Source organism: Oryctolagus cuniculus, chromosome 3 (assembly GCF_964237555.1).
Source record: "Oryctolagus cuniculus chromosome 3, mOryCun1.1, whole genome shotgun sequence".
In the NCBI taxonomy this organism is placed as follows: Eukaryota; Metazoa; Chordata; class Mammalia; order Lagomorpha; family Leporidae; genus Oryctolagus; species Oryctolagus cuniculus.
The window spans coordinates 113,549,271-113,561,405 of record NC_091434.1 but is presented as its reverse complement, the minus strand read 5'-3'; the positions used below and the strand labels follow the sequence as shown (position 1 = coordinate 113,561,405).

Below are 12,135 nucleotides of genomic sequence, written 5' to 3'. Positions count from 1 at the left end.
TTAGGGAGAACCTTGGAATGACGCTGACTTTGAGTCCAGGTGGAGCCCTGGATGGAGGAAGGGTATCCACCTAACCTAGCAAAGTAAAAGCATCTTTCTATTTGCCTATCCCTCTACAAGGGCACCTGGTAACTGGCTAGGAGAAGGCATAATGTTGACACCAGTAGAGGCTGTGGAGGCTCTCATGCACACAACCAAGTGATTTACCAGAGGGAAAAATGTGCATTTCTGCATTTCCCACTAACTTTGAGTCTGGCTGGGAGGGCTAATAGGGGGCTGGTCACCCACTTAGGTTTGTGAGATGCGCCCATCTTCTCAACCTGCCCCAGGTTCTAGAGCTCAGACTGCCAAGGCAAAGCACCCACAGGCAGTTGCATCAGGAAATGATTGCTCTCTCTATAGATGGGGCAGGCTCACATGGCAGAGAGCGGAACTGTGTAACTGTGGGAGGCTTATGTGCTGTGGTAATGGGAATCCTGTGACTTCACGACAGGTCATGGAGTAAAGCTGAGTCTCTGCTCAGTCACTGTTTCTGGCATCAGAGGCTCATGGCTCCTAGATTGCCTGGGATGAGTCATTGCAGAGGATTTTTGCTCAAACTGAAAACTGGGCTAATCCTGAGCATTGATCCCCTAGAAGATGCAGATGAGGTTGTGATTATGTCAACAGTCATGAAAATACCCTCCCTGCTGATGACACTAGAGGAGACCTACCATGCCCAACTTGGGTGTCACCCTGTATTCTTGCCCCACACTTGAGCACTAATCAGAGCTTCCTGCCCCTAACTAGCACACACCTCTGTGAAGTCATGGAAGGAGCAGAAACTCCACTAAGCTACTGAGGCACAGTTCAAATACAAAAGCCATCAATGGAGAAAATCAACAAACATTTAAACAAATGGTTTAAAATAAATACAAGAAACAAGAACAAGGAAGACAAAATGACTCCTCCAAAGGAACACAATATGTCAATATTAGAATGTGAAGACAAGAAGATTGATAAAATTACTGACAAGGAATTCAAAAGAATGATCACAAGATCACTCAGAAGCAATGAAAAGCAAATTCATAAGTTGAAGAAATCCATACATAACATGGATGAAAAAATGTTCCCATACAATAGAGATTTTGAAGAGAAATCAATCTGAAATATTAGAAATACAAAATTCAATATGTCAAATGAAAATGAACAGAAAACATTAACAAGAGATTGGTGAGGCAGAAGAAAGAATACTCGAGCTAGAAGACAAATCTTTGGTGATTTTATAGTCAGACCAAAAACATAAAATTAGAAAAATTAAAAACGGTGTTTGAGATTTATGGAATACATTCAAATGACCCAACATACAAATATTAGGAATTTAGATAATGGATTACAAGGCCTGTTCAGTGAAATAACAGAAAGCTTTCCTAATTTGGAGAAACGAAGGTACATCCAAGTACAGGGAACACACAGAACTCCCAATAGACATGACAAGAAAATATCTTCTCCACACACAGTCAAAATTTCAACAGTAAAACATAAAGAAAAGATTCCAACATGTGCATGAGAGAAACACCAGATTGCCTTCAGAGGATCTCCAATCAGAATGACAGCTGATTGCTCATCAGAAACCCTACAGACAAATAAAGGATAGAGAGACATAGTTCAAGTCCTAAAAGAAAAAAAAAAAAAAAACTATTAATACTGTACCCTACAAAGCTCTCATTTATAAATGAAGGTGAAATGAAAGACCTTCCACAACAAACAGATTGAACAAATTTGTCACTACTCGTCCAGCCTTACTAATTATGCTTAAGTTTGCTAAACATTATGAAACAAGCTGAAAGCAGAAAATTACACATTCAATGCAATGGGCACTGGTTCAAGTCCCAGGTGCTCTACTTCCAATACAGCTCCACGGTAATGCACCTGGGAAAGCAGCAGAAATAGGCCCAAGTCCTTGGGCCCCTGCACCCATGTGGAAAACTGGAAGAAGCTCCTGACTACAGGTTTTGATCTGGCCTTGCCATGGCACTGTAGCAATTTGGGGACTGAACCAGCGGATGGAAGATCTTTCTTTTTCTGTGTAACTCTGCCTTTCAAATAAACAAAATAAATCTTTAAAAAATATACATCATCCTTTTATGAAACAAACCTTAAGGAAATTGAGTTTAGAAGGAACATTGCACAACACTATCAAGGGAATATAGGACAGATCCTTAGCCAGCATCAGATTGAATTGGGAAAAGTTGAAAAAATTTCCACTAAGATCCAGAACCAGTAAAGGATGCCCACTTTCACCATTGCTATTTAGTATTGTACTGGAAATTTTAGTCAGAGTCATTAGGCAAGAAAAAGAAGGCAAAAGGCTACAAACTGGAAATGAGGAAGTCAAATTATCCCTGATTCCAGCTGGAATGATTCTACATATACAGGAACCTAAAAACCCCACTAAGAGACTATTAGAAATCATAAGAAAGTTTTGTAAAGTTGCAGGATAAAATTGACACAAAAAATCACTAGCCCTTACATACACAGACAATGCCATGGCTGAGAAAGAATTTGTAAATCAGTCCTATTCACAATAGCTACCAAATATTTTATATACTTTATAATAAATTTCATCAAGGACATGAAATATTTCTACAATGAAAATTACAAGTAAAGAAATAAATAGAAATTACAAAAGATGGAAAAACTTCCATGTTCATGGATTAGAAATATTAATATCATTAAATTTCCATATTATCAAAAGAAATTTACACATTCAGTGCTATCCAAGCAAAATACCAACCACCTACTTTCTTTTCAGATCTAGAAAAAATGATGATAAAATTCATATGGAAACACAAGAGACCCAGAACAGCTAACTCAGTCTTAAACAACATAAACAAAGCCAGAGGCATCACAATACCAGATATTAAAACATACTAGAGGGCACCTGGCTACTTAAAAGAAATGTTAATGGATCTAAAGGGAGACATAGTTTCCAACAATAGTAATGGGAGATGTCAAGACCCCACTTCCAGCCATGGGTAGATCAACCACACAGAAAATCAGCAAGGAAACCACAGAGTTAATTGACACTATAAACCAAATGGACCTAACAGATATACAGAGAACTTTTCACCCTACTGTTGAAAAATACATATTCTTCTTACCCATGCATGGAATTTTCTCTAAGATAGACCATATGTTAGGTTATAAAGCAAATCTCAGCAAATTTAAAAAAAAAATTGAAATTATACCATGTATCCTCTGACCACAATGGAATGAACCTGGAAATCAACAATTCAAAAATATCTAGAACATACGCAAAAACACGAAAACTGAACAACATGCTCCTGAATGAACAGTGGGTCATAGAAGGAATCAAAAGAGAAATAAGAAAATTTCTGGAAATGAATGCAGAAGACAAAACAACATGTCAAAACTTATGGGATACATGGGGCCAATGCCATAGCTCACTTGGTTAATCCTCTGCTTGTGGTGTTAGCATCCCATATGGGTGCTGGGTTCTAGTCCCGGTTGCTCCTTTCCAGTCCATCTCTCTGCTGTGGCCCAGGAAGGCAGTGGAGGATGGCCCAAGTGCTTGTGCCCTGCACCCACATGGGAGACCAGGAAAAAGCACCTGGCTCCTGGCTTCAGATCAACACAGTGCCAGCCATAACGCCCATTTGGGAAGTGAACCAATAGAAGGAAGACCTTTCTCTCTGTTTCTCTCTCTCACTGTCTGTAACTCTACCTGTCAAATAAATAAATAAAAAATCTTAAAAAGAACTTATGGAATACAGTAAATGGAGTGTTAAGAGGAACATTTATAGCAATTCATGCCTACATCAAGAAATTAGGCACCAAATAAATGAGCTACCAATGCATCTCAAGGACCTAGGAAAACAATAGCAAACCAAACCCAAAATTAGTAGGGGAAAAGAAATAATTATAATTAAAGAAGAAATAAACAAAATTGGAACAAAAATTTACAAAAGATCAGTGAAATGAAGAGCTTCTTTTTTTGAAAAAAAAAAAATGAGACACCATTGGCCAAACTAACCAAAAAAAAAAAAAAAAAACCAATAAGAGAGAGAAGAACCAGTTCAATAAAATTAGAGATGAAAAAGGAAAGATAACATACTATACTACAGAAATAAAAAGAATCATCAGAAATTACATCAAAGAGCTGTGTGCCAATAATCAGGAAATCTAGAAGAAATGGACAGATTCCTGGACACATACAACCTCTCTAAACTGAGCCATGAAGACACAGAAAACCCAAACTGACCCATTACCAAGATGGAAATTGAATCAGAAATAAAGACTTTCCAACAAAGAAAAGCCCAGGACCAGATGGCTTCACTGCTGAATTCTACCAGACATTTAAAGAAGAACAAATTACAGCTCTTCTCAAGTTATAATAAACAATTGAAAGGGAGCTAATCCTCTCAAATTCTTTCTATGAAGCCAGCATTGCCTTAACTCCTAAATCTGAAAAAGATGAAACAGATAAAGAGGACTATAGACTACTTCCCTGATGATCATAAATTTCAAGACATACACCAGGGCAGTTATAATCAAAACATCCTGGTAGTTGCACAAAAAATGATGGATAGACCAATGGAACAAATTAAAACTCCAGATCAACTCACACATCTACAACCAACTATCTTTGAGAAAGGAAATAAAATCAATCCCTGGAACAAGGATAGTCTCTGTAACAAACAGTGCTGGGAATACTGGATCTCTGCATGCAGAAGTATGAAGAATTAAGGTAGGGGTCTACCAGACAAAAAAATCCACTCCAAATGGATCAGTGTTCTAAATCCATGATCTGATAAGATCAAATTAATAGAAAACATTAGAGAAATCTTACAAGACATTGGCATAAGCAAAGACTTCTTGGAAAAAACCCAGAGGCACAGGCAATCAAAGCCAAAATTGACAAATAGAATTACATCAAATTGGGAAGCTTCTATATAGCAAAAGAAACACTCAACAAAGTGAAGAGGCAACTGAGAGAATAGCAAACCCTGAAACTGTTAAAGGATTAATATCCAGAATCTACCAAGAGCTCATGAAACTCAACAACCACAAAATAAACAATTAAAAAATGGGCAAACAATGTTAACAGACATTTTTCAAAAGATGAAATATAAATGGCCAACAGACATATGAAAAAATGCTCAGGATCACTAGTCATCAGCAAAATACAAATCAAAAACCACAATGAGATTTCACCTCACAACCATTAGAATGTCTTTCATACAGAAATCAACAACAAATGCTAGCAAGGATTTAGGAAAAATGTACTCTAATCCACTGTTGGTGGAGTGTAAACTGGTACAGCTACTTTGGAAGACAGTATGGAGATACCTCAGAAATCTGAATATAGACTACATATAACCCAGCCATCCCACTCCTGGGATTTACCCAAGGAAAATTAAATTAGCATATGAAAGAGTTATCTGTAAACCCATATATATTGCAGCTCAATTCCTAATAGCTAAGATATGGAATCAACCCAAATGTCCATGAACTGAAGACTGGATAAAAAAAATTATGGAATATGTACACCATAGAATACTACACAGCAATAAAAAAATATGAAACCTTGTCTTTTGCAACAATTGGACTGGAAAACATTATACTTAGTGAAATAAATCAGTCCCAAAAGGATAAATGCCATATATTCTCCCTGATCTGTGGTAACTAATAGAGCATCTAAAAGTAATCTGTAGAAGTGAAATTGACACTTAGATGCCATGACTTTGAACAGCCGTTATGTCCACTGTTGAAGAAGAGGTCATTTTTTTTAACATACTATTTGTTGAATTCTTTATTTAGTATAGAGTTAATATTATGTGTATAAAGTTATTAGAAAATAGAAAATAGATCTTAGTAAAAAATAAGAATGGGAATAGGAGGAGGAAGAAGGGTCAGAGTGGGGGTGGGAAGAATCACTACGCTTCTAAAGTTGTATTTATGAAATGCATAAAGCTTATATATCTTAAATAAGAGGTTTCTGGGGGAAAATTATGAATGACTAATTGACATTGCATAAAAGCAAACTGTCTATATGGGTGAAATGGTAACAAAAATAATTCATAAATCAAAACATGATAAATGTCATTTATGTATATGAAAGATATGTTTCATATGTTAAACTAATCACAGATTTCTCTGGAAATATTCCTGTATGAAAAGCTATGATTTTTAAAAATGAACAGTCTATCATGGAAACTACCCAATAACTCTTTTTTGACCCTTTTTATTTTCTGAAAACAGGAAGTATTCCAAAGGCATTTTATAAATTAAAAAAATTAAATTTATATGACTGAGGCCACAAAATAGAGTTAATTCTCATTTTACTTATGTCAAATATGAGGAAAATTTACCATGCCAAGGATACATGAATACTCACTAGCAGAAACCATATATTTTGTATATTTACTTACAGAACATTCCATGGTCTAGAATTTTGTTTGAATGAAAACATGTAATATTCAGTAATATTATGTTAATCTACAGTCTTCCTATTATGTGAAATATTTAGCAATATTTCCTATTTCACCAATAAGCTTAAGAAACATTGTGGAGAATAGTTATATTTTCCTTAGAATTATTAAAGATGAATAGGAAAAAATCATTGATCAAACTATCAAGAATTTAAAATCATTATGATTTTTTATCATTTTAAAGCTTTCTTGTTATTAAAAACATGCTTCAAACTACAGAATGCAAATTTGACAGATTACTAAAGAAAATGAATCACATATCAACCATTAGTAAGGAAACATAAGTCTTGAGGATATGATAATTAAGAGGCACATTTAGAACACTACACATAAAACTATCTTTCATATAGAAAACATTTATTTATAAATATCCCTACTAAGCCATAAAACCAGTTATATCCATTTCAAAGTAAATATCAACTCTTGTTTCTGACTTCTGCATATTAGTTTTAAACCAATTCTACCTTTTAAATAAATTTAAAACAGACAACAATATAATTGTCCTTAATAATACATCATATTGGAAATTGAAAAACATAACTAAAGTCCTATTTAATGCTACTATCAAACTTATTGAGTGAAGATTAGGATTAATTCATTGAGAATTCTATCATCTTTAATGTTTATGTTCGAAAAGAAAGAAAACACTGATGTTATAAATAAAATAAATTTAAAACTTGAGCATTGAGAAGCTGAATATAAAATTTACAAATACTTACCAAAGGTGATTAGGAAAAATATAAAGTACTTACAAATTATATTAGGAATGAAGAAGAAAAGTAACACAAATTCTAAGAAAAGGATAATGAAACACTCTAAGTGAATCCAATCTAAAAATTGAAAAATTGTGTGGGGTACATTTTTCGAAGTGAGCAAATTATCAAAAGTAACTAAGAAGTTTTGAAACTTAATCCTGCAGTCCTAATAGTTCCCATTTTTAAAATTTCACACAAAAAATTTTCTATGTCTAGGTACATTCATAGGTTACCTAGTGATTAATTAGTTTATAAAAATAGAAATATATAAAAGATGAAATGAATAAAATGTCATAATTAACAAATGAAACATCATTATGCTTATATAGGTTGCTATATACATAAACCAAAAAATAACTTGAGGATACTTCTACTCACCAGTGACAAACCAATTCTTAAAACACTAAGAAATATAAGCATTCAAAAGACCAACCATAATTATAAGATTTAAATCTTTAGATAGAAAATTATAAAAAATGTTGCTATATTAAAGAACTCTCAAATTACTGAAGATATTTAAAAAGATTATGGACATAAATATTAATAATCACTAAGAAGTTAATTTGCCAATACTGGCTCAATTTTAAAGTCATGCCATTCAAGTTCCAAAAGTAAGTATGTAAGTTTCAAGCTTATTTTGACATTCACATGAATGATGAAAAAGTCAAGAACAGCTAAAATCAATCAGAAAATGGAAAAAGCATATGAAATTGCCTGATCTGTTAGTGAGCAGAATTTTAATTAATGCATAGTTGTCTTGGGACTTGGACAGAGATGTTGAAAAAATAGCCAGAAAAATACTCATATACATATGGAACACTGCAGATGAAGCAGTCAATAAAATGTAATGGGATGATTACTTGTTGACCATTTGCAAAGTACATAAAAATGATAATGAATTAACTCTATACCCAAAAAGTTATTTCAAATGGTTCAAGGACTAGGACATGGATGACCCACTTGAATCATTTCAGGAGAACATGATTGAAATAAAAATGTAGGATCTAATTGTAAGGATTTCTTAAATAATAGAAAATACAAATCTTATAGTTGAGAAATCAGTTTATATACATTACAAAATTATGTTGTAGAATGAAAAACAGTATTAAATAAAGACAACAACTGAGAGAAGACATGCTCAATAATGTATTAATAACCAGGACAATAAGGAACTCTTTGCAATAAAAAATAAAAAATTAGGATGATCAAAATATAGGTCTCTCACATATTAGGCAATGCAAACTTAGCCAATAACTACCTTAAAAGTTACCCATGCTCAAAGTAAGAATGTTGTTAATAAAGCCACATAAAATACTATTTAACACCAATTTAAAATTTGAGAAGAAAGCAGTCTGGTGCTAAAAGGCCCATATTCCATATCAGAATATCTGGGTTCTATTCCCAGTTTTAGCTCAGACCCTGGGAAACATCCATGATGGCTCAAGCATTGAGTTCCTGCCACCCACATGTCAGGCTTGGATTGCTTCCAGGCTCTCAACTCTGGCCCTGGCCCAGCCTCAGCTCTTAGAAGTATTAGGGCACCAAACCCAAATATCTATTTCTGTCTGCCTTTCTCTCAAATAAATGATTTTGCTTTAAAAAAGGAAAAACAAGGTGCTGATAAGTACATAAAACTCTCTCATCATCCCTAGCAGGTTTATAAACACCAGAAAATTTAGGAATCAGTTTGGCAATACTTAATACACTTGAGAATGCACATGCTGTGGAAGCAGGCAATACCAGTCCCCAGGCGTAATCTGCTTGAGAAAATCTTTCTGTTGGTACTACACATATAGAATTTTGGAACGATTTTTAAAAAATTATCAATAATTCCCTTTTTAATCTGTGATAACTTCAGAAAATAATTGATGAAAAAGACTCTCTTAAGAGACTACTGAAAATTTGTTTAAAATTTTTAACCTGAAGAATGCATTAAGAATAGTATATTTTGGGTTTGGGTTTTATTTGAAAATTGATAATGGTAGGTAATAGAAATTGCACAGGACTTGCCTCTATTAGCCTTCGATCTCTTCCAGTTCCATTGTTAACAGTTTAATTATATATAATTCAATAAATTTATTCTTTTTTAATTGATATTATAATACTAGTATCATTTGATATGTAAGTTAGATTAGCAGGTAAAAGCTATAAAAGAACCTAGAAAAACATCAACTTTTACAAGGTAATGGTTTCTGTAAAGATTATCCCCACCGCTGCAACTGACATTATTTGGTGCATAAACCTGTGCTTACCAGCTGTTGTCCCTGGACACCCCAGGCTGCATACTGCAAGACGGAGTCCTCTACTTCTGGAGGATTTAACTCCCAAACTTCCCTTGAAGAAATGTAAATATTTTTACATGAAAAAATTTACATCTACACCAACAATTTCCCACAAAATCTAGAAAACCAAAGAACTTACCTAGTGTGTATGTTGTAAATCACATATGAAGCAGTATATGAATAATGAAATATCTGAAATTTTAGAAAAAGAATAGAGGTCAAACATTGTATGAAACAAAAGCTCTATCTTAATCCACATTTATATTTTTTCTTGATATAATAAAAGTTCTATTTTAAGCTGTGTATTGATGTGTATATATATACATGTATGAATATAATATATATGCATGTGCTTAATAAAATCCAGGAAAAAGAGTAATTAGTAGTATGGGAAAATAAAAAATGAAATATTAAATTTTTGGAGTTTATTAACTTAGCTTCCTACGATCAATCCCATCCTTTATTCAATCTATCTTATCCTTAATAAAATTGTGAGTATATTATTTCCTGATCAAAATTTAATGATATACCACTCCCTATCAATTCAAAAATGCTCCGTCTTTTTTTTTTTTTTTTTTTTTTTTTTGGACAGGCAGAGTTAGAAAGAGAGAGAGAGAGAGAGAAACAGAGAGAAAGGTCTTCCTTCTGTTGGTTCACTCCCCAAATAGCTGCTATGGCTGGCACGCTGCGCTGATCTGAAGCCAGGAGCCAGGTGCTTCCTCCTGGTCTCCCATGCAGGTACAGGGCCCAAGCACTTGGGCCATCCTCCACTGCCTTCCCAGGCCACAGCAGAGAGTTGGACTGGAAGAGGAACAACCATGACAGATTTCAGCAACCCAACTGGGACTAGAACCCGGGGTGCCAGCACCTCAGGCAGAGTATTAGCCTAGTGAGCCTCGGCCAAAAATGCTCCATCTTAAGTAAATGCTTTTGTTTTCATTTCTACATGGTTTTCACACACTTGTCATTCACTACCTCATTTTACTTAGTCTATACTTCAATTAAATTGGATGAATTATGCCTTTATATACTAAATTATTTCTACTTTATCATCCAGCATATCCTATCTTAATTCTGGAAGACGTCCACCTACTTCAGGCCCCTATAGCCCCTGCATTTAGCTCAGCTTCATCCTCTTCATTGAAACTCATCTCTTTTTTATCACAGTTAGCTTTCACCTGTAATATAAATTATATAAATATTTTACGTATGTCCCCTTTTCTCACTAGAGTGTTGTCAGATACAGTTATGCATTACCCTTGCATCACCCACAATATCTAGCAGCGTCATGTTTATGTATAACATGCAGTTGATGTTTATTGAGCAATGATTCTTATAGGGAAAATCTCACACATGTTAAAGTATGTGTTGATTAAAACAACGTGGGGTTATAGCCCTTTCCCCGCAGAGTAGTGATTGAAGATGGTATATCAAATATTTAGCTGACAAGGTGGACATTAGGTCTAAAGATTAAGATGCCAGTTAAGATCCACAGTCCCATTTCAAATTGCCTGAATTCCATTCATGGCATCAACCCTCTAAGTCCAGCTTCTTACCAATAAATATCCTGTGAGAAAGAAAGAAATGGCTAAAGTATTTGGGCCCTTGCCATCTACATGGGAGATCTGGATTGAGTATCTCATACTTGGCTCTGATCCGGGATTCAGCCCAAACAATTGTGGGAATTTGGGGATTGTACTAGCAATGGGAGATCTTTCTCTTCTAGAATGCATTTTTTAAATTATGAATAGCTGGGAGAATTATGTGATCTTCAAGAGATTTTAGTATTAGCCTTAAAATATTATTTCTTTTCATTTAAAATTCAGCATTTTAAATTTTAGAGTTAAATAGAGAAACAGAGAGAGAAAGAGAGAGGGTTTAATCCTTAAATTCCCACAATAGCATTGGAGCTGGGTACTCAATACAGAAATCTGAACAGGGTGGTAGGAGCCCAACTACTTAAGAACTACTGTAGCCTTCCAGGATATGCCTTCCCAGGACGCTGGAATGGAGAGTTGAGCCACAACTAAAACTTTAGGCACTGTGCCAGCGCTGCGGCTCACTAGGCTAATCCTCTGCCTTGTGGCGCCGGCACACCGGGTTCTAGTCCCGGTCGGGGCACCGGGTTCTAGTCCCGGTCGGGGCGCCGGATTCTGTCCCGATTGCCCCTCTTCCAGGCCAGCTCTCTGCTGTGGCCCGGGAGTGCAGTGGAGGATGGCCCAAGTCCTTGGGCCCTGTATCCCATGGGAGACCAGGAGAAGCACCTGGCTCCTGCCATTGGATCAGCGCGGTACGCCGGCTGCAGCGCGTTGGAGGGTGAACCAACGGCAAAAGGAAGACCTTTCTCTCTGTCTCTCTCTCTCACTGTCCACTCTGCCTGTCAAAAAAAAAAAAAAAAAACAAAAAAAACAAAAAAAAAACAAACTTTAGGCACTGTAATATAGGATGTAGGCATCCCAAGTGATGTCTTAACAACCAGCCCAACCATCTTAGCCTTTTTTTTTTTAAACAAAGCTTCCCAAGGATTGCAGCACCTGTGATAAGGTGACATTAAATCTCAAACATGAATCAGTAATAAATGCAAAAATATCTCTATATTTTGAT

General features: G+C 35.2%; 1 protein-coding gene across 4 annotated transcripts in view; it reads right to left on the bottom strand.

Moving 5' to 3' along the window:
• Positions 1-12,135, bottom strand: part of DPP10 (dipeptidyl peptidase like 10) — a 1,559,001-nt gene that overhangs the window by 143,291 nt on the left and 1,403,575 nt on the right. For all 4 annotated transcript variants that reach the window (XM_051849637.2, XM_051849636.2, XM_051849638.2 and 1 more), the window contains exons 6-7: positions 9,671-9,723; positions 9,502-9,583 (exon numbers count right to left, since the gene is read on the bottom strand). In XM_051849637.2, coding sequence (XP_051705597.1) covers positions 9,502-9,583; positions 9,671-9,723 — 135 coding nt within the window. The remainder of the gene's footprint in view (positions 1-9,501; positions 9,584-9,670; positions 9,724-12,135) is intronic.